Below are 22,660 nucleotides of genomic sequence, written 5' to 3'. Positions count from 1 at the left end.
GTCATTTTAGTCAAGGTCATGACCCAGTTAGTAGTTACTGAGGTACAGTTTGAATTAATGTCTATCTGCGTCTAATTTCCAAAGCCATCCTCTGAAAGGAATGAGAATTCTGATATGTGGATTTGAGATAGGATTATGCTTAGCACTTAAAATGGGACAGATTACATTACTTATTTGATACTATTTGATACTCCTCTTTTCATTATCATTTTCATAATGGTGAAAAATTAGGTCAAACTTTGAAAGAGTAAATGTTTTATTTTTTTTTAATGTTTTATTTTTTAAAGATATTTATTTATTTATTTGTTTGTTTATTTATCTATGAGGGAGATAGAGACACAGGCAGAGAGAGAGAAGCAGGCTCCACGCAGGGAGCCTGACATAGGACTCGATCCCTGGTCTCCAGGATCACGCTCTGGGCTGAAGCAGCTCTAAACCACTGAGCCACCCGGGCTGCCCAGGAGTAAATGTTTTAAAAGAACCTGGGGCAGATTATCTGAGACTCTATAATAACAGACATAGAAGGTGGAGTTGGTTAACAAGGGACAGGAGTAAAAGATTCCTTCTCCTTCATATCTTAGGTCATTCCTTAGTGTCATCTAGGGGAACCCTGAAAATCTGGGAGAGAGAAGCAGATAGTTTGGAGCAGAAGGGAAGAGGATGCCTGGATGGGGGTGATTTTATTTTATTAAAGATTTTATTTATTCATGAGAGATGCAGAGAGTGAGAGAGAGGCAGAGACACAGGCAGAGGGAGAAGCAGGCTCCATGCAGGGAGCCCGACAACGTGAGACTCGATCCCAGGTCTCCAGGATCACACCCTGGGCTGAAGGTGGTGCTAAACCGCCCAGCCACCTGGGCTGCCCATGAATGGGGGTGATTTTAGAGGGAGGTCTTGGTAAGTATTTATCCAATCGAAAGTGTTGTATACCTGCTAAGTAGTTGATTGACATTGAGATGCAAAGCCACTGTGCTCAAGATCTCTTGGTCTGGTGGGGAGACATTTGTTAATGAATATTTTCAACTCCAAGTGAACAATACCATATCTGTGCACAAGTTTTAAGCAGTATTAAGGAAGAACATGAAGTGTAGCAACATAGTGGAATTTTCATTTTATTTTTAATGTATTGTTTTGAATAAGTAAATAAATATATTCCCAAATCAAATTCCAAAAAGTATATAGTAAAAAATGAATTCCTCTACTTTAACTGCTCCTGCCTCTCTTGGTCCCTTGGTTTCTTTATGCTGAGGCATTATTATTAACAGTTTGTTATCTTCTCAGAGGTATTCTCTATGAATATAAAATATATGTTTGTATTTTTTGTGTACCTATAGTGGCATACTTCACCATTGTGCTTTTCACTTTATATCTTTTTTTTTTTAAAGATTTTATTTATTTATTCATGATAGTCACAGAGAGAGGGGGGGGGGGCAGAGACACAGGCAGAGGGAGAAGCAGGCTCCATGCAGGGAGCCCGACGTGGGACTCGATCCCGGGTCTCCAGGATCGCGCCCTGGGCCAAAGGCAGGCGCCAAACCGCTGCGCCACCCAGGGATCCCTTCACTTTATATCTTGAAGAAGATTCTAAACTTGTGTTTAATAGTTCTGTGCTATTTAGTTGGATTTAGCCAATCTTCTTTTAATGAACTTGCAAGATATTTCTAGGCTTTTGTTGGAATTAGCGCTGCAGAGAGTATTTTTATACAGAAGTTTGTGCATGGGGGCAAGCATATCTGTGGGATGAATTCTCCAGTAATGTGGAGGATGGATTGAAGGGTGGTCAAACTAGAGGCAGACATCACTTATTAGGAAGTATTAATGATGAAATACTAAAGTAAGTCAGTGGCAAAAGGAGTGGGGAGGGAGAGAATGAATTACAAATCATGGATTCTATCAATTCTAAGATGCACATTTTTTCCCCACATTTTAACATGTTTGAAATCAGTGTGTATTTTATAGTCAATAGTTTCATTGAGTTATTTGGAAGTACTTTGTAATTTTCTTCATGGTTTATAAAATGGTGCATGTTATAAACAGTGGTATCATAAATTCAGTAAAATACAGTGAAAAGGAGGAAGGATTGACAGGAGTTAGATGTAGAAAAAAGGGGGAAGTAAGAGTCAAGATCAGCAAACCGTTTTTGTTTTTCACATTCATTATTAAACCATTTTACAGTTTTCGTATGGTCTTCATATTTGATTAATGGTTCCATCAATTTGTTAATTTAATAAACCAATTCCACTCTTGGTGGATATTTAGATTCTAATTTTCTTTTGGCTCTTTATAGATCATTGATAACACCAAACAGTTTTCTGTTTAGAATTATGGAAAGTGTGACACCTGGGTGGCTCAGCAGTTAAGCGCCTGCCTTCAGCTTAGGGCCTGATCCTGGAGTCCTAGGATTGAGTCCCACATCGGGCTCCCTGCATGGAGCCTGCTTCTCCCTCTCTGCCTGTGTCTCTGCCTCTCTCTCTCTGCATTCTTTCATGAATAAATAGATAAAATCTTTACTTAAAAAAAATTACAGGGGATCCCTGGGTGGCTCAGCGGTTTGGCGCCTGCCTTTGGCCCAGGGCGCGATCCTGGAGTCCCGGGATCGAGTCCCGCTTCGGGCTCCCGGCATGGAGCCTGCTTCTCCCTCCTCCTGTGTCTCTGCCTCTCTCTCTCTCTCTCTCTCTCTCTCTCTACCATAAATGAATAAATAAATCTTTAAAAAAAATTACAGAGGGTTTGGGGCCCCTGGGTGGCTCAATGGTTGAGCCTCTTCCTTTGGCTCAGGTCGTGATCCTGGGGTCCTGGGAGGGAGTCCTGCATCAGGCTCCCCTCAGAGAGCCTGCTTCTCCCTATGTGTGTGTCTCTACCTCTCTGTGTCTATCATGAATAAATATATAAAATCCTTTTTTTTTTAATTTGGGAAAAAAAAGGATTAGAGAAGATTTGATTTAGTAGATTTCTAGATAATTGTGTATAATGATATTTAACACACATCCTGAGTGGCAAATTGTTTAAAGAACTAAGTGGATACCTTATGAATATTAAGAGACTACTTTGAAATTTTTAGTTTAGATGTGGCTCTTTCAATGTACATTCAAGTCATTTTATTCAAGACTCAGGCTCTAAAATCAGTACTTAAGAGAAAAGGATTTGCTTTCAAATTTTTCATTAATTACAATATTCATGGGTTTTTTTTTTTGTAAACACCTTGTATAAAAAAATATATATATATATATATGATGAATACTGTAATGGGTTATGTATAATTCCATACAGTTAGTCATTCAGAAATTAAATCAGTTGAGTGGGGGCACCTGGGTGGCTCAGTGGTTGAGCCTCAGCCTTTGGCTCAGGGCGTGATCTCGGGGTCCCGGGATCAAGTCCCACATCAGGGTCCTCGCAGGGAGCCTGCTTCTCCCTCTGCCTATCTCTCTGCCTCTCTCTGTATGTCTCTCATGAATAAGTGAATAAAATCCTTATAATAGGATAAATATAATAAATAAATAAGTATCCTTACAAATAAATACATATTTTTTTAACCACTGAGCCACCCAAGGCATCCCTCCTCACAAATAGATATATTTTTAAAGATTTTATTTAATTTTTTTTTTAAAGATTTTATTTATTTATTCATAGAGACAGAGAGAGAGAGGCAGAGACACAGGCAGAGGGAGAAGCAGGCATCATACAGAGAGCCTGATGTGGGACTCGATCCAGGGTCTCCAGGATCACGCCCTGGGCTGCAGGCAGCGCTAAACTGCTGCGCCACTGGGGCTGCCCTATTTAAATTTTTTTAAGATTTATTTATTTATTTGAGAAAGTGAGAGAGCACTGGCACGCAGGGTGGTAGGAGGGGCGGAGAGAGAGAATTGTTAAGCAGATTCCATGCTGACCTCAATCCCACTACCCTGTGGTAGTACCCAAGCCAAAGCCAAGAGTGGGTTGCTCAACCGACTGCAGCACCCATGTGTCCCAAAGATTTTATTTATTTTGTTTTGAGAGGGCGAGTGAGCAGAGGGAGGGACAGAGGGAGAGATTCGCAGGCAGCCCTGCAACAAGCATGGAGCCCAGTACAGGACTCGGTTCCACCATGCCGAGATCACAGCCTTAGCTGAACTGAAGAGTCAGACACTCCACCGTCTGAGCTACCCAGGGACCCCTGTTTTTCCTTTCAACATCCTCATTTTACAAAATAAGTCAGACTAAAGATAATGAAAATTAATACTTTTGGGCGCCTGGGTGGCTCAGTCAGTTAACCATCTGCTTTCGGCTCAGGTCATGATCCTGAGATTCTGAGATCAGGTCCCTCATCGGGCTCCCGGCTCCGTGGAGAGCTTGCGTCTCCCTCTCCTTCTGCCCTTCCCACCACTTGTGCTCTTTCTCTCTGTCAAATAAATAAATAAAAATTTTTAAAAGAAAAAAGAAAATCCTTTTCAAGTATTACAGTTTGGGTCTTCTGACTCATGCTTGTACCTTTTCCATTATACCATAATGCTTATTCTCTGTAATGGAAAGACCATGCAGATTGGAAACACTTTTTTTTTTTTTTAAGATTTTATTTATTCATGAGAGACACACATATATATATATATATACACACACACACACGTACACACATATGTATATTGAGATTTCATTTATTTATTTATTTGAGAGAGTGAGCATAGGCACTAATACATCGATCAGGAGAGGGGCAGAGGGAGAGAATCTCAGGCAGACTCTGCTGAGTGCAGAGCCTGACAGGGTACTTGATCTCACGATCCTGAGATCAAGACCTGAGCCAAAACAAGAATCAGATGCCTAACTGATTAAGCCACCCAGGCGTCCCTCTCTTCCTGAATGAAGAAGGCCTCTTTCTATAGGAGGCCACGTGGTGGGCAAGGGTGTTTGTTGGTGGTGGCAAAGATCTCTGGTGTCTCTTCTTATAAAAACACTCTTACCTTCTTAAAGGCCCCATCGTCATGACCTCGTTTAACCTTAATTACCTCCTTATTGGCCCTATCTCCAAATATAGTCACATTGGGGTTTAGAGCTTCAACATGAATATTTTGGGGAGACACAGTTTAGTACATTGCAATGGTGGTTCTGTAATATCTGGAACAACTACCAAAAGCAGGAAATGAACATTGATACAGTATTACAGACTATAGTTGAATTTTTTTTTTTAAAGATTTTTTTTTTTTTTTAATTTTTATTTATTTATGATAGTCACACAGAGAGAAAGAGAGAGAGGCAGAGACACAGGCAGAGGGAGAAGCAGGCTCCATGCACCGGGAGCCCGATGTGGGATTCGATCCTGGGTCTCCAGGATCGCGCCCTGGGCCAAAGGCAGGCACCAAACCGCTGCGCCACCCAGGGATCCCCTTTTTTAAAGATTTTTATTTATTTGAGAGAGCATGAGCAAGGGAGAGGAGTAGAGGGGGAAGGACAGTCTCTCCACTGAGCAGGGAGCTGGTTGTGGGGCTCGGATCCAGGACCCTGGGATTATGACCTGAGCCAAAGGCAGACATTTAACCGACTGAGCCACCCAGGCACCGACTGTGGTTGAATTTTGCCAGTTATCCCACCTAGGGATCCCCATTATTCCACCTCTTAAATGGATATAACAGTATTAACCTCAGCATTGTTGTAAGGGTATCAGTTAATATTTGTATCATCTTTAAAACAGTATCTAGCACATAGAAAATGCTATGAGTATTATTGAATAAGTTTAAAAATCTTGTCTAGGGGATCCCTGGGTGGCTCAGCGGTTTAGTCCCTGCCTTTGGCCCAGGGCCTGATCCTGGAGTCACGGGATCAAGTCCCGCATCAGGCTCCCTGCATGGAGCCTGCTTCTCTCTCTGCCTGTGTCTCTGCCACCCCTCCCCCACCCTGTCTCTCTCATGAATAAATAAAATCTTTTTTTTTTTTTTTTAAGATTTTATTTATTTGTTCTTAAGAAACACACACACACACAGAGGGAGGCAGAGACACAGGCAGAGGGAGAAGCAGGCTCCCGGCAGGGATCCTGACATGGGACTCGATCCAGGGTCTCCAGGATCACACCCTGGGCCAATGGCGGTGCTAAACTGCTGAGCCACCCGGGCTGCCCAAATAAATAAAATCCTAAAAAATTTTTTTTGTCTAAATTTTTCCCTTCTGTAAAACCAAAGATAGACATTGGATAATCGTTTTCAGCACCTTTACTCATGACTTGTTCTTGCTGGAGTACTCTTCCCCTTTGTTCCTGTCTACAAAAATTTAACATCTTCATCAGACATTTTATTATTATTATTATTATTATTATTATTATTATTATTTTGAACATTTTATTTATTTATTTGAGGAAGATGGAGAAGCAGGCTCCCTGCTCAGCAGGGAGCCCAGTCCAGGACTCAATCCCAGGATGCTGGGATTATTTTATTAATTTTTTAAAAAGATTTTATTTACCTATTCATTAGAGACAGAAAGGCAGAGACACGGGCAGAGGGAGAAACAGGCTCCATGCAGGGAGCCTGATGTGAGACTCGATCTCGGGACTCCAGGATCATGCCCTGAGCCAAAGGCAGACACTCAACCGCTGAGCCACCCAGGTGTCCCTTTTGTTTTGTTTTTAAAGATTTTATTTATTTATTCATGAGACACAGAGAGAGAGGCAGAGACATGGCAGAGGGAGAACAGGCTCCTCACAGGGGGCCGAATTTGGGACTCAGTCCCAGACCCTGGGATCACACCCTGAGCCAAAGGCAGACTCCCAACTGCTGAGCCACCCAGGTGTCCTAGGACCTGGGATCATGACCTGTGCCAAAGGCCAACTGCCTGATCCATCCAGGGCTCCTAACTAATATTATTTGAGCTCCTGTCTGATACTCAGTCATTGAGGACATAGCAGTAAACAAGACAGAATTCCAGCCTTTAAGGAGATTATACTCTAGTGGAAGATACAAACAAGTACACTATAGTGTGATAAGTATATGATATGTGTTTTTTCAGGATGCACTAAAGGCCTTGTCTTATGGAGTCAGGAAGCTTCATGGAAGATGTGATATATAAGCTGAGAATTGAAGGAAGAAAGAATTAGCCAGTTGAAGTAAGTGGCAAGATAAGGAAAGGAAGTGGGGCTTGATGTTAAGAACAAAGTATAGCTCACTAAACTGCAGCTGTTAAGGAAGAGTAGCTAAAGTTGAAGCTAAACACGTAGGCAAGAACTAGGTTGCAGAGGAAAAGCATTCATGATGGGTCTTCTTAAATCCCATTGCTTTTAGACATCGTCTCAGACAACCTCACCATTTTTTTCATTTCCTCCTGACTTTCTATAGTGATTTGACTATAGAGTATAGGGTATGCATTGGGAAGAAGTTGCATTAAAATAGTTGGGGGTAGTTTGTTTGGAGAAGAAGTAGTGATAAGATGGGAGCAAAATCTGACATGAATTTAATTTACAATTTTGGACTTTTTCCTATGAATGAGTAGAAAACACAATATATTCAGGATGGGATATCTTAGAAAAGGAAAATTCAGAGAGAAAGTGCACATGCAAGGTTTCTGCTAACTATACTTCATTAAAGATAGAACTTTGAAAGCGAAAAGATGAGACTAAAAGAGAAGGTAAGATGCAGATCATAAATGGAGACTAAGGTGTTTAGGCACTTCCCAGTAAGCATTTGGAAATCATTGATGGATTTGATATGAGAAACAAATTGGATAATATTTGTGTATTAGAAATGAATTTAGAAATTTAGAGAGTAACTGAGGGGATTAAGTCAAGAGGTAAGATCACGTTAGGAGGGTACTCCAGTAGTAGTCTAGGTCAAAGATGATGAACCAAGCAAAGAGCAATAGTAAGAAGAGAAGGAAAACGAGATAAATTTGACAGATATTATTGGAGACAAAATTGGCTGGACTTAGAGATGTATCAGATGTGAAGAGGGTCAGGTAGGGAGCAAGAAGAGTCAAAAAAGATTGCTAAAATTCTGACTAAATACAAGAGCAGGAATGATGGAAGAGGAGGACAGTTACTAATACTGAAAAATTAAGTTCAGGGTGCCTCTGAGACTTGGATGTGGATGTGTGCCTTGACTGATGAAAAGGAAATCCAGGCTTGGTATCTATAGATCTATAGACATGGGAGTCATTGATGTATACGTGTTAGGAGTTAAGTGGATGATTATGCTGATAGCATTTCATTTTCTGCTAAGCACTGGCCTGAATGCTTTATATACATTGTTTCACTTAATTCTTGTAACAACAAAGAAAAAAAGTGTCATATAGAAGAGTCAAGTAGTGTATAAAACCCCAAAGCTAATAAGGGACAGTCAGGAATGGAACAAACTAACTTAAAACCTGAAATCTTGGGCAGCCCAGGCGGCTAAGTGGTTTAGCGCCGCCTTCAGCCCAGGGCGTGATCCTGAGGACCCGGGATCAAGTCCCATGTCAGGATCCTTACGTGGAGCCTGCTTCTCCCTCTGCCTGTGTCTGCCTCTCTCTGTGTGTCTCTCATAAATAAATAAATAAAATCTCTCTTTAAAAAAAAAAAAAAACACCTGAAATCTTAAACATGATGCCATGGGTGAATGGAGAAGAGTGCTTAGGAGAGAACGCTGGAGAGCTTCAACATTTAAAGGAGGATGGTCACATCTCCTATCTACACATGCCCACCCAGTAGAGAAGGAATCTGAGAGGTAGGAAAACTAGGAAAGTGGTTATGACAAACTGAAGGAGGAATTACCATAACAGATTATTCTGTGTGCCAGAAGCCACAAAGAAATAACATTTAAAAAAATTTCATCAGGAGTGCCTGGGTGGCTCCCTTGGTTGGGTATCTGACTTCAGCTCAGGTAATTATCATGGGGTCCTGGGATCGAGCCCCACATCAGACTCTTGCTCAGTGGGGACTCTGCTTCTCCCTCTCCCTCTGCCCCTGTTCATGCTCTCTATCTCAAATGAATAAATAAAATCTTAAAAAAAAATTTTTTTTTTAATTTCATCACATTTAATAAGTTGGAATTTATTGGTAATTCCTTGTTTGAGTGGAGTGGTGGCAACATAAATGAGATGGCATAATTTATATAAAGCTCTTGAGCATAGTAGATTGCGTATTTTAAGTACAGGGGGAAAAAGTAGTTCCTACAGTTATGAAGTTAATCAGAGTTAAAGTGGAGACGGTGAGAACTCTTTCAGATACCTGAATCTGAAGGATCTTAACTAACTCAGGTAAGTTGATTTGGTTGGATATAAATAATGGATACATTTTTATTGAGAGAACAGAATTTCCATCTAATGATTTCTGCTTTCTCTGTGAAATAGCATGTAAGCTTATCTCTGCTGAGAGTGAGAAGGAATGTGGAATGTGGTGAAATAGGGGACTTGATAAGAGTGGTCAAAATTTGAGATCCCTCTTACTGCAGATGAGAGAGGATGCTGATTAAGAACATGTGGGGGACGCCTGGGTGGCTCAGTCAGTTAAGCATCTGCCTTCTGCCCAGGTCATAATCCCAGGGTCCTGTGATCGAGCCCTGTGTCAGGCTCTCTGCTCAGAGGGGAGTCTGCTTCTCCCTCTCCCACTGCAGCTCCCCCTGCTTGTGCTCTTTCTGTAAATAAATAAATAAAATATTTTTTTTAAAAAAGAACAGAACCTGCAGAAAAGAGGTATGTAGATGACTCATTGACTGGACTTCTAACTCTTGGTTTTGGCTCAGGTCATGATCTCTGAGTTCTAGGATCAAGCCCTGTGTTGGGCGTCACACTCCATAGGGAGTCTGCTGGGGACTCTCTCTCCTCCTTTTGCCCCTCCCCCTATGCTCTTCCTCTCTCTCTAAAATAAATAAATCTTACCCAAAAAGAGAGAGAGAATATGTAGAAGGAACAGTATAATGTAGCATTATATTGATGAGGGCCCAGCTAAAGGAACTAGACTTATATGGTTTCAATTCTCTTGATATGATTTTTCTTCAGCAGAACCCAGGAGCAGAAATAAAGATGCAGTAAAGGTATCCAGTTAAGTTGATCCAGATTTAGGATTTTGTCGAATGCGTGTGATAGAAAGGCTAAATAAGGGGAGAGATGAAAAAAAAAACAAAACCCGAAGGTTTTTGGGCACCTGGGTGGCTCAGTGTTTTGAGTCTGACTCTTAATATCAGTTTAGATCATGATCTCAGGATTGTAAAATCAAGCCCCATGTTGAGCTCTGCACTAGGCATGGAGCCTGCTTAGGATTCTCCCTCCTTCTGTTTGCATGTATGTTCACCTGCTTGCTTTCTCTCTCTCAAAAAAAAAAAAAAAAAAGTGGCTTTAATAATAATCAAAGACTGTGGAATTGATAGAGGAAAAAATTGAGTACTAAAAGTGACTGTAAAAAAAAATAAAATAAAAGTGACTGTAAAGTTAGAAAAAATATAGAACTGAGATTTTGATAACAGTGACAAATGTAAGGGGAAACAGAGGCTATGGTCAGAAAGGGAGATTTTAAAATGTACAGAGCAGTGGTTCTTGGAGGTCACCGAATTTAAGATCAAGATGCTGAGAGACTAAAAAATGTGATGGATCATCCAAATGGACATTAAAATTGTCCAGGATATAATGAAACTTGGGGTGGTTTTGCTTGAAAGCAAATTGACTGGGCCTCGTCATGGGCCTTTGAAAAACTTCACCTCCTTGTGCATATGGGATCAAATTACTTATTTCCCAGGACCTGGTGCTAAGAGTAGGGAGCAGATCCTCTCTTCCAGTTAGATGGCAGGATTTAGGTGTACCCCAGGAGTATCTGGTCTAGTTGATGAAAAGAGTCTATCTACAATTGCAATGTAGAGGAGGTTAAGCAGTTTGCCTAAGGTCATACATTCTTGGTGGTTGGAAAACCTCTGCTCTTTCCACTAACCCTGGTGTTTGCACGATGAGTTGAGCTGCTTCAACAGTTTTTCTTTACAAATGTTTGGGAAAACAGTTTTGTTTTATTATAGCTTCTCTAGAGTTAATAAGTTTTTTAGTGCCAAATATCTGTAAAGTGAGATGGAAATCTACTCAGGGAGCACCTTGAACAGAAAATTAACCGAACATTTTTTAGTTTCAATAAATTGATCCATTAGTTCATTTGCCTATTCTCCACCCACGTAATAGTGGTTACACAGTTAGAGAACATTTTATTTGGAATAAACTGAATTCAGTATAATTTGACTCATTTGGTTTTATTTATTTTGTTTTATCAACTCTAGCTGCCTATCCCCACCGTTTGAATCTCTTTTACCTCGCCAATGATGTCATACAGAACTGCAAAAGGAAAAATGCAATCATTTTTCGTGAATCATTTGCTGATGTCCTTCCTGAAGCAGCTGCTTTAGTGAAGTAAGTACATTCTTACTGCTTTGGGGGAAGCTAAGCTTAGAAAATGAGGAATTTTAGTTTTCCTTTTTTACCTGTCAGTAAGAACTGTTAACAGTTATACATGCTTGAAGATCCAAGGATATTTTGTCCAAATTGTTCATTTAATTTTCCCACTGAGGGGATCCCTGGGTGGCGCAGCGGTTTAGCGCCTGCCTTTGGCCCAGGGCGCGATCCTGGAGACCCGGGATCGAATCCCACGTCGGGCTCCCAGTGCATGGAGCCTGCTTCTCCCTCTGCCTGTGTCTCTGCCTCTCTCTCTCTCTCTCTGTGTGTGTGTGTGACTATCATAAATAAATAAAAAAAATTAAAAAAAAATAATTTTCCCACTGATAGACACATTTTTTCTTTTAAAAATACTTCTCGGATCCCTGGGTGGCGCAGCGGTTTGGCGCCTGCCTTTGGCCCAGGGCACGATCCTGGAGACCCGGGATCGAGTCCCACGTCGGGCTCCCGGTGCATGGAGCCTGCTTCTCCCTCTGCCTCTCTCTTTCTCTCTCTCTCTCTGTGTGACTATCATTTAAAAAAAAAATACTTCTCTCTCTTATAAGGTTTTATTTATTCTCTTTTTGAAAGCTTGCTATTTACTCTCTGTCTCTTCTCTCCTACTTTGACTATATATATCTCCTAGTTATACTCTTTTTTGTTGGTACTTTGTTCCAATTACTACTTCTGTTTTTCATATTTTTTTAATACATTTCCTTTCTTTTTTCAGTCCTCTTGAAATCTTGCCCCCTCTATGACATCTGTATAATTAATTAAAAAGAAATGGAAATTTTCATCCTGAACTTCGTATTTATTTATTTATTTATTTATTCATGAAGAGGCAGAGACATAGACAGAGGGAGAAGCAGACTCCTCACAGGGAGCCTAATGCGGGACTCTGTCCCCAGACTGGGATCATGCCCTGAGCCAAAGGCAGATGCTCAACCACTGAGCCACCCAGGCGTCCCGCAAACTTCATATTGATTTATTTCATCCTTGAGGTTTTCTCTATCATTTCTCAAAGTGCTAGATTACTTATATTTGATGTTATTTTTACTCTGTATTAATAGTGTCTTCCTTGTTTTTCATCCATATTTGCAAGTTATTTAGATGGTACGAGAGACATACACACAAAATTAGAGGATAGACAATTCTGTAAACAATCAAAATTGCTAAGTATTTCCTCAAATTATAACTCATTAACATATTATTTATTTATATAAATATGTGAACATTACACATTATCAATCCATTTGTTAGTATTAACCCATTCAAAACTGAATGACCGGGACACCTGGGTGGCTCAGTGGTTGAGTGTCTGCGTTTAGCTCAGGGTGTGATCCCAGAGGCCCAGGATCAAGTCCCACATCGGGCTCCCTGCATGGAGCCTGCTTCTCCCTCTCCCTGTATCTCTGCCTCTCTCTCTCTGTGTCTTTCATGATAAATAAATAAAATAAATAAAATCCTGTTTTAAAACAAAACAAAACTGAATGATACTTTTTCCTTCCTTTGGATTGTTAACTTGTGTTTATTTTGGTACTACATGAATGTGCTAAAAGATTTACACGCATGTCCGAAGAAGATAAAATAAGGGTACCCAGCTGGCTTAGTCAGTAGAGCATGTGACTCTTGATCTCAGGGTTGTGAGTTCAAGCCCCACATTGGGTGTAGAGATTACTTAAAAATAAAATCTTAAAAAAAAAAGTACACTTAGCATTTATTGAACACTTGTAATTGACCAGATGCTATATAGAGTGCTTTGTCTGCTTTAAGTCATTGAATCTTGAGAGCAACTTTTTTTTTTTTTAAAGATTTATTTATTTATTTATGGTAGACAGAGAGAGAGAGGCAGAGACACAGGCAGAGGGAGAAGCAGGCTCCATGCCAGGAGCCCAATGTGGGACTCGATCCCGGGACTCCAGGATGGCGCCCTGGGCCAAAGGCAGGCACCAAACCTCTGAGCCACCCAGGGATCCCCATTGAAAACAACTTTTTAAAGTGGCTACTACTGTTGTCCCCATTTAAGGAGGAAGAAACTGCTTTAGAGAGATTCAGTAGCTTGCCTAAGTTCTCACAGCTGGCAGGGTTGGGGGGAGGGTAGGGAGGGAGCAGAATTCCCACCTAGGCCTGTCTAGGTCCCAAAACCCATGTTCTTTGCCACTTAACCACAATCTGTGTTGTTTCTTTATATATATAAACCCAGTATAATATTGAGTAAGAAAAGCAGTATGCGATGGTTTCCACTTAAAGTTTCTGCTATAAATACCACTATAGTCTTTTTATAACTTAACCTACTGTTTCCTAGACTTAGATTTTGTGACCTAGTTCATGGATTAATATAGGGTTGTCAGCTTTTACTTTACTAGGTAAAGATATTTTTTAAAACAACTGCTTTGGGATCCCTGGGTGGCGCAGCGGTTTGGCGCCTGCCTTTGGCCCAGGGCGTGATCCTGGAGACCTGGGATCGATTCCCACGTCGGGCCCCGGTGCATGGAGCCTGCTTCTCCCTCTGCCTGTGTCTCTGCCTCATTCTCTCTCTCTCTCTGTGACTATCACAAATAAATTTTAAAAATAAATAAATAAATAAAACAACTGCTTTGTTTTACTATAACTGATTTCCAGAAAAAGGTTGAGAAGGACATATTCTCAGAATAAAGATCAGTCCTTTAAAAAAAAAAAAAAGATTGAATTTATTTATTTGAGAGGGAGGAGGGGTAGAGGGAGAACAACAAGCAGAGACTCTCTGCTGAGTATGGAGCCAGACACAGGGCTCCATCCTAGGACCCTGAAACAATGACCTGAACTGAAGGCAGATCCTCAGCCAACTGAGGTGTCCCCAGTGCTCAATGAGAGTACCTTCAGAAACCTGGAATAAACATAAGACTTGACAGTGAACTAGAAAAAGCATTCCGAGACAAGGATGCCTTCTGACATCGTTCATATTTGCTATTATGCTGGAGATCCCATTCTTTTCTTTTTTTTTTTTTTTAATTTTTTTAAGACTTTATTTATTCATAGAGACACACAGAGAGAGAGAGAGAGAGGCAGAGGCAGAGACACAGGCAGAGGGAGAGGCGGGCTCCATGCAGGGAGTCTGACGTGGGACTCTATCCCAGGTCTCCAGGATCACGACCCAGGCTGCAGGCGGTGCTAAACTGCTGCGCCACTGGGGCTGCCCCCCATTCGTTTCTAAATAAATAAACAAAAACTACATTTAAAAAGAGAGGATTTTCATTATTTGCAGATAATATGATTACCTTCATCAGGGGTGAGCAACCTTTTTCTGTAAAGGGGCAAATAGCAAATATTTTAGGCTCTGTAGGCAATAGGATCTCTGTTGCCACTGCTTAATTCTGTTTTAGTATATGTGCTGCTGAAGTGAGCACACCACTGCTTAATTTTGCTATTCTAGCATGAAAGCAGCTATAGATAGCAGGTAGACAAATGGATGTGACTGTGTTTCAATAAAACTTTATTTATAAAAATAAGCAGCCAGCCTGTGGTTCATAGTTTGCTGACTCCCAGCCCACACAGAATCAACTAGTAAGAGAGGTAAGTTAAATAGTCAGATTCAAGTTTAAGTGCTAGCCATAACCAATTTAAAAATGTAATTAGGAGAAAAGATTCCTTTTGTAACAAAAGTACTGGACTCTCCCCACCCCGCCCCAGAATAAAAGAGAGTCCACTCAAGAGTGAAGGTAATAAGAGGTATGTTAAGGCTTTTATAAAGAAAGCTTTTAGATTTTACGAAAGGGAATTAAAGATTTGAATAAATGAAAAGATACATATGTAACCATTTTGAAGGAAGATTTGGTATTGTTAAAAAATAGATTCCCAGTATGTAATTTATAAATTCATCGTAATCCCAGTCAAAATCTCAATAGGGTTTAATATGGAAGGATAAAATAGATAATTGTTATAAAGAGTAGTAAGGCTAGATTTCCCCTATCAGTTAGTAATATATACTTTAAAACTAATAGAAGCAGAAGACTGTGTCAGTGAAACAATATAGTCTTGCTTATAAAGAAATTAGTTACACAGTATATGATGAGATTGTAAGATACGAGCTTTAGTATTCCATAAACATCCCATCCCAAACACTACTACCCTCTTTAAATTTCCATTCACAGACTCTAGATTCATTTGTCTTGTGAATTCTCTCCCTAATTTAAGGCTATTGTTTTAATCCCTTTAATTCAGGAGGAGCAAATGACCAAAAGTTTCAGGCAGGTCACATAGATGAATGAGGTGGGTTGAATGCGAAGAACCCACATAAATGGAGCAGCCGCTACTCAGGCCTAGCCCGTGGCCATAAAGAAATAGGAATTCAGTGTTAACACGTACTGCTAAACCTTCCAAGGACTTTTTCACTTTTTATTTTATTTTATTCTCTTTATTTATTTGAGAGAAAGAGCACAGGAGCAGAAGGAGGGGCCCAGGGAGAGGGAGAAGCAGACCTCCCAATAAGCAGGGAGCCCAACACAGGACTTGGATCTCAGGATCCTGAGATCATGACCTGAGCCAAAGGTAGACACTCAACCGACAGAACCATCCACGTGCCCCAGGAGTTTTTCACTTTTTAAGCTAGGTCAAAATCTGGAGTTTTATATGAAGTCTTTCAATTGTTGTTTGTTTGTTTTTTAAGATTTTATTTATTCATAAGAGACACAGAGAGAGAGGGAGAGGGAGGCAGAGGCACAAGCAGGCTCCCTGCAGGGAGCCTGATGTGGGACTCAATCCCAGGACTCCAGGATCACGCCCTGGGCAGAAGGCAGGTGCTAAACCACTGAGCCACCCAGGGATCCCCGTCTTTCAGTTTTTAAAACATGGGAATCTGAATTACCTTTTTAAAAAAGTTACTGCTAGCCAAACAAAACATATCTGTTGACTAGGGCAACAGGCAGCCTGTTAGAGACTTCTGCATTAAGGCATTCATTTTATTTCTTTAATCGCTTTAAGGATTCCTTGGTTTCACCTGACTGAAAGTTGGTATGGAATGGACTCCTGCCTTATGTTAAGGGAGATGACCAAAGAGGGAAATTAGTGCTTTCAGATGGGTTAAAAACTTTTTTTTTTTTTAGGAAACTTTTTCTTTCCAAATAATTATCTAATTATTCCAGCTCTTTTTAAATTAAATTTCAGTTTATTCTTCCCTCACTGGTCTGAAATTCCATAGAGTGAGAACCTGGAGATTTTGTTTTGGACATACTAGTCATTATTCTAGTGGAAATTATATGTGAGAGGGCCAGACATAAATGAAGGTAAACCAACCTGATGGTATTTGCTTTGCCATTTGTGTCCTAGAGCTCCCATTTAAGGACAAAAATACCATTCATCTGAACATGTACATCATGGAACAGAGCAGTAGAAAATTCATTTTGAAGCACAGGGAGTGTTTATGAATGTCAGAGTTGAGTTGGAAAACTATAGCCTATTCTGCCGCCAGCAGTGATGTGCATGTGTGTGTGTGCATACATGTTATATGTAGATGAATCCCTATAAAAACTGAAGGTCCACTTGTATTACGCCAGGATCGTGTGAAAGTGGGTTATATCTTTGATATGGATGGAGCTTACCTAAGTCCTATTTCTATCCCAAGCTTTCATAAAAGGCAGTTATTTTTGTTTTTTAAAATTCTCTTCTTAATTGAACTGAAAAATGAATTTATACTAATTATTATTAAAGTTTAATGATATCTTTTGACTCTCAGGGTGTAGAGAAAATTGCATGTATGTCTGACCTTTGTTGGGAAAAGATGTCATAACATATTTGGGAGAAACCGTGAGCTTGGTACTTTGAAATAAAGCACCATAAGAAGGGCTTCTTATGACTTTATGGCTACTTGTTGGTTAGTGAAGAAAGTCTTGAAACCACTTGGGAGTTTGAATTTGGACAGTTTTATTTCTTTCTCTCTGTCTCTTTTTTTTTTTTTTAAGATTTACCCATTCATTTTTAGAGCACACGTGCATGTGGGTGTGAGTGAGGAGAGGGGCAGAGGGAGAGAAAGAGAGAAAATCTCAAGCAGACTGTTTTTTGAGCAGGGAACCTGACTTGGGGCTTGATCTCAGGACCCTGAAATCATGACCTGAGCCAAAACCAAGAATCTGACACTTAGCTGACTGAGCCACCCCATTTTTCTAACTAAACTGACAGCTGCAATTTCTTTCTTTGTACACATTCTCTTGGAGATTTATCTGCTCATGGACTTAACTTTTACTCATGTACTAATAACTACTATATTTCTCTATCTAGATTTTGGGGATTTTGTTTTGTTTTCATTTTTAAAATTATTATTATTATTTAAGATTTTATTTATTCATGAGAGACACACAGAGAGAGAGAGGGAGAAACAGGCTCCATGCAGGGAGCCTGATGTGGGACTCGATCTCGGGACTCCAGGATCATGCCCTGAGCCAAAGGCAGACACTCAACCGCTGAGCCACCCAGGTGTCCCTTTTGTTATGATTTTAAAGATTTTATTTTTACCTAGTCTCTACACCCAACATGGACTCGAACTTAGAACCCTGAGATGAGGAGTCACCTGCCTCTACTAACTGAGCCAGCCATGTGCCCACCCCCCCTTGACCATGTCTTCAGTCTCTTTTTTGTGAATTACTGCTTCATTATTATATGATGATATTCGGCTTAGAACATCTACAATAATATATCTTACATTCATATAAAGCCCTGTTCCCCAGTTTATGCGAAAATAGGTTATAAATGGGAAATTGTTATACAAATGTTATATGAAACCCACGGTAACCAACTTTGCAGGTAAGCAAATTGAATTTCATTATTTCTTCTTACAAAATGAGAAAACTGAAGCCCAGAGCAATTAAGAAATTGCCCAAACAGGGATCCCTGGGTGGCGCAGCGGTTTGGCGCCTGCCTTTGGCCCAGGGCGCGATCCTGGAGACCTGGGATCGAATCCCACATCGGGCTCCCGGTGCATGGAGCCTGCTTCTCCCTCTGCCTGTGTCTCTGCCTCTCTCTCTCTCTGTGACTATCATGAATAAATAAATAAAATCTTTAAAAAAAAAAAAAAAAAAGAAATTGCCCAAAGTAAAATACCAAAAGAGAGGTGAAAATAGAACTAAGATTTTCCTGACTCTTAGTCTCCTGTTATTTCTGTTTTATTTTTTTATTTTTATTTATTTTTTTTTTATTTCTGTTTTACAATATAGTCTGCCTAAACTTAATTTACAGTTTTGATCTTAAAATGGCCGCTAGGTAATTTTAAATTCTTGTCCCTTCATTTCTTAGTCACTTAGCAGAAGCTGATTCTTTGCCTATTTCTTCCTCTTTTTTTCTGTTTTTAAATTTCCCATTATCATTTCTATTTGATATATTTATATTATTAAGATAGCTTCTAACTACTTTCTCATAGTCTGATATCCTTTTCATTCACTTCAGGCTATGTACACATTGATGTTTAGAGATATGATGATTTAAGATTATAGGCTCTGGCACCACTGTACATGGGTTTGAATCCCGGTTCTGCCACCTTCCAGGTATATAACTTTAGACAATTTAAATTAGCTTTTTTTTTTTTTAATCTGTATAAATCTGCCAATAGGAGCACCTGGGTGGCTCAATGATTGAGCCTTTGGCTCAGGTCATGATCTCAGCGTTCTGGGATTAAGTCCCGTATCAGGCTCCTGAGAGCCTGCTTCTCCCTCTGTCTATGTCTCTGCCTCTAAATAAATCAAATCTTTAAAAAAAAATATCTGCTATTATAGTACCCACCTCACAGAGTTTAAGAACTACTAAATGAGTTAATACTACAAGATAAAATGAGTGCTTAGAACAGCAACTGGCATATAATGAGTACTTAATAAATGTTAGCTGGTGCTGTGATAATGAGGTTGATTAATGACAATTACTCCTACAATTATTATTAACAAGTTAATGTTACCAAATCACTGCTCTGATCATTCTTTTAAAAATATTTTTTTTTCTTTTAAAAATATTTTTATATTACTGTATAATTTAACAAATTCCTTTCCATGTTTGTTACTTTCTTTCTTTTTTTAAAAAAGATTTTATTTATTTATTCATGAGGGAGAGAGAGGCAGAGACATAGGCCAAGAGAGAAGCAGGCTCCCCACAAAGAGCCTGATGTGGGACTCGATGCTGGGATCACACCCTGAGCCAAAGATGGACACTCAACCGCTGAGCCACCCCAGGCATCCCCCATGTTTGTTACTTTGTTTGACTGTCAAACCCAACTATATAATATAAGTAGGGGCAAAGAATATTATTCTCATTTTACAGATAAGGATACTGATAATAAAGTAAATGACAAAAAGATACTTCAAGACAAGAAATTGAACATTTTAAAAAAATAAGAAAGAGTGAGATCATGTTAGTAGGGTTTTTTTACTGGGCAGTCCCGTTTTCCAAGCTCCTTGGGAAGGCACTTAAAACCCTTTACAGTCAGTTGTCAACTTCATATCCTTGTCACCAGCTCTCCTATGTTCCAGTAATGACCATTGCTCAGCCAAACACTCATACAATGTGTCTTAATACAAGTGCTTGGGAATTTTTCTTCTTGGAATATTTTTCCTTTCTTGAGAAGCAGTGAAACTTAGAAGAATCCAAGTTTTGGGATCAGGTTGCCTAGGTTCAAATTCTTGTTAGCCACATGTTAAACTGTTTAATTTTTTTGTGCTTTAGTTCTCTCACCTATAAATTTTTTTTTTTTTTTTTTTTATTTATGATAGTCAGAGAGAGAGAGAGAGAGAGAGAGGCAGAGACATAGGCAGAGGGAGAAGCAGGCTCCATGCACCGGAAGCCCGACGTGGGATTCGATCCTGGGTCTCCAGGATCGCGCCCTGGGCCAAAGGCAGGCGCCAAACCGCTGCGCCACCCAGGGATCCCTAGTTCTCTCACCTATAAATGAAAATGATAGTACAGTTTGTATCTTGGGACTGTTGTGAGGATTAAATAAGCTAATATATGGAAAGCACTTCTAAAAGTATCTAGATCACAAAAGTGCTCCCAAAATTAGTGAGCTCTAAGTATGTATCTCAAGAAGTTCACAAAAGAAGAACAAAATAAGACAAAGGAAGGAAGAAGATACAATAAGAGCAGAAGCTCATGAAATTAAAAAAAAAAAAAAGCAAACACACAATGAATAGTCAGATTTGTAAAGAAAGCAGAATGGTAGTTGCCAGGGACTGGAAAGAGGGGAAGTGGGAGTTTAATACCTATTGTTAAATAGTTATAGAGTTTCAGTTTTGCAAGATGAAAAGAGGCCTGGAGATGGATGGTGGTGATGGTTGCCCAATATGAATATACTTAATACTACCAAGCTGTTTGCTTAAAAATGGTTAAGATAATAAATTTTGTATGTCTTTTACCACATTAAAAAGAAAAATGGGGAAAAACCATAACCACAACACTGAACAAACATACAATTGAAGGGTTCAACAAAGGAAAATGTTTTATTGTTTTTCTTTTTTGAGGAAATAATAAAATTGATAAACTTTAGATGAGTTTGACCAAGAAAAAGAAGGCATAAATAAACAGTATTAGAAATGTAGAAGGTAGAAGTGATTACAGATGTTGCAGACTATGAAAGGATAATATAAACAGCTTTATTCCAATAAATTTGAAGATATAGACAGAATGGTAAAGTTCCTCAAAAATATAAGTAACTAAAATGGCTCGAACTAGGGGTGCCTGGGTGGCTCAGTTAAGCGCCTGCTTTCAGCTCAGGTCATGATCCGAGGGTCCTGGGATCAAGCCCCACATTGGGCTCCTTGCTCAGCAGGGAGCCTGCTTCTCTGCCCCTTCCCTGCTTGGGCTCTCTCTCTGTCAAATAAATAAAATAAAATAAAAAATAATAAATAAATAAATAAATAAATAAATAAATAAATAAATAAATAAATAAATAAAATATATTTTTTTAATGGCTCAAATTAAAAACTGCAGACCTTATAATCCTATAACCATTGAATAAATTCATTCAGTCATCAGAAATCTTCCCATAAGAACATCCCCCTGGGGATGCCTGTGCGGCTCAGCGGTTAAGCATCTGCCTTTGGCTCAGGTCATGATCCTGGAGTTCCGGGATTGAATCCCACATCGGGCTCCCTGCATGGAACTTGCTTCTCCCTCTGCCTATGTTTCTGCCTCTCTCTCTCTCTGTCTCATGAGTAAATAAATTAAAATCTTTAAAACAAAAAAAAAAAAATCCCCCTGTTTTGCAGTGGGTTTGCCACCAGAACACAAGTGTTGTGAAAGTCACTGCTAAAGCCAAACCAGAGCATAAAGGAAAATATTTATATCGACATTGTCATTGGAAAATAAGTCCACCACTCACTGCCATTTGATCACAAATGTGATGGGATCAGAAAATTTGAGAAGGTGGCTGCCAAGGTGGGAATAGGCTCCTTCAAGGATGCCTGGGTTTTGGAAAGCTGAATGTGAGCATGGTATCACTGTTGATATCTCCCTGTGGAAATTAAAAACCAGCAATTTATGTGACCCTTAGTGATGTCCTAGGACACAGACTTTATCAAGAACGTGATTACAGGTACATCTCAGGCCAGCTGTGCTATCCTGATTATTACTGCTGGTGTTTGTTGAATTCAAAGAAGGTAACTCCAAGAATGGGCAGACTCATGAGCGTGCCCTTTTGGCTTGCTCACTGGATATGAAACAACTATTTCTTGGTATTAATAAAATAGATTCCATCAAGCCACACCACAGCTAGAAGATATACAAGGAAATCATTAAGGAAGTCAACACCTGCATTAAGAAAATTGGCTACCACTCTGATACAGTAGCATTTGTACCAGTTTCTGGTTGGAATAGTGACAATATGCTGGAACCAAGTACTAATACGCTTTGGTTCAAGGGATAGAAAGTCACTGGGGAAGATGGCCATGCAGTGGAACCACACAACTTAAAGCTGTGGATTGTCTTCTGTCACAGCTTGTCCAACTAATAAGCCCTTTGTCTGCCACTCTAGGGTGACTACAAAATTGATGGTATTGATACTTTCCCAGTTGGCCAACTAGATACTAGTATTCTCAAACCCAGCATAGTGGTCTTCTTGGTTCTGGTCAGTGTTACAGAAGTAAAATCTTTTGTAATGCACCATGGAGCTTTGAGTGAAGCTCTTCTTGGGAACAGTGTGGGGTTCAGTGTCAAGGATGTGCCTGTCAGAGATGTTTTTCATGGCTCACATAGTTATTCCAAACCATCTGGTCCAAATCAGAACTGGCTGTGTATTAGTGCCAGATTGTCACATAGCTTACATGCTTATAAGTTTGCTGAGCTGAAGGAGAAGATTGATTACCATCCTGGTAAGAAGCTG

General features: G+C 39.8%; 2 protein-coding genes across 9 annotated transcripts in view; one reads left to right on the top strand and one right to left on the bottom strand.

Annotated features, from left to right (window-relative positions):
- Positions 1-2,714, bottom strand: part of LOC144280412 (uncharacterized) — a 204,584-nt gene extending 201,870 nt beyond the window's left edge. For 2 of the 3 annotated variants that reach the window (XR_013348818.1, XR_013348810.1), the window contains exon 1: positions 2,689-2,708. The gene's annotated coding sequence lies outside the window, so the exon portion shown is untranslated. Of the gene's footprint in view, positions 1-2,688 lie in introns of all 3 variants that reach the window. The other variant, XR_013348805.1, reaches the window with a different exon arrangement.
- RPRD2 (regulation of nuclear pre-mRNA domain containing 2) overlaps positions 1-22,660 on the top strand; it is a 90,970-nt gene that overhangs the window by 22,373 nt on the left and 45,937 nt on the right. For all 6 annotated transcript variants that reach the window (XM_077842429.1, XM_077842428.1, XM_077842433.1 and 3 more), the window contains exon 2: positions 11,184-11,313. In XM_077842429.1, coding sequence (XP_077698555.1) covers positions 11,184-11,313 — 130 coding nt within the window. The remainder of the gene's footprint in view (positions 1-11,183; positions 11,314-22,660) is intronic.

Source organism: Canis aureus, chromosome 12 (assembly GCF_053574225.1).
Source record: "Canis aureus isolate CA01 chromosome 12, VMU_Caureus_v.1.0, whole genome shotgun sequence".
Lineage (NCBI taxonomy): Eukaryota > Metazoa > Chordata > Mammalia > Carnivora > Canidae > Canis > Canis aureus.
This window is presented reverse-complemented; position numbering and strand designations above follow the sequence as displayed.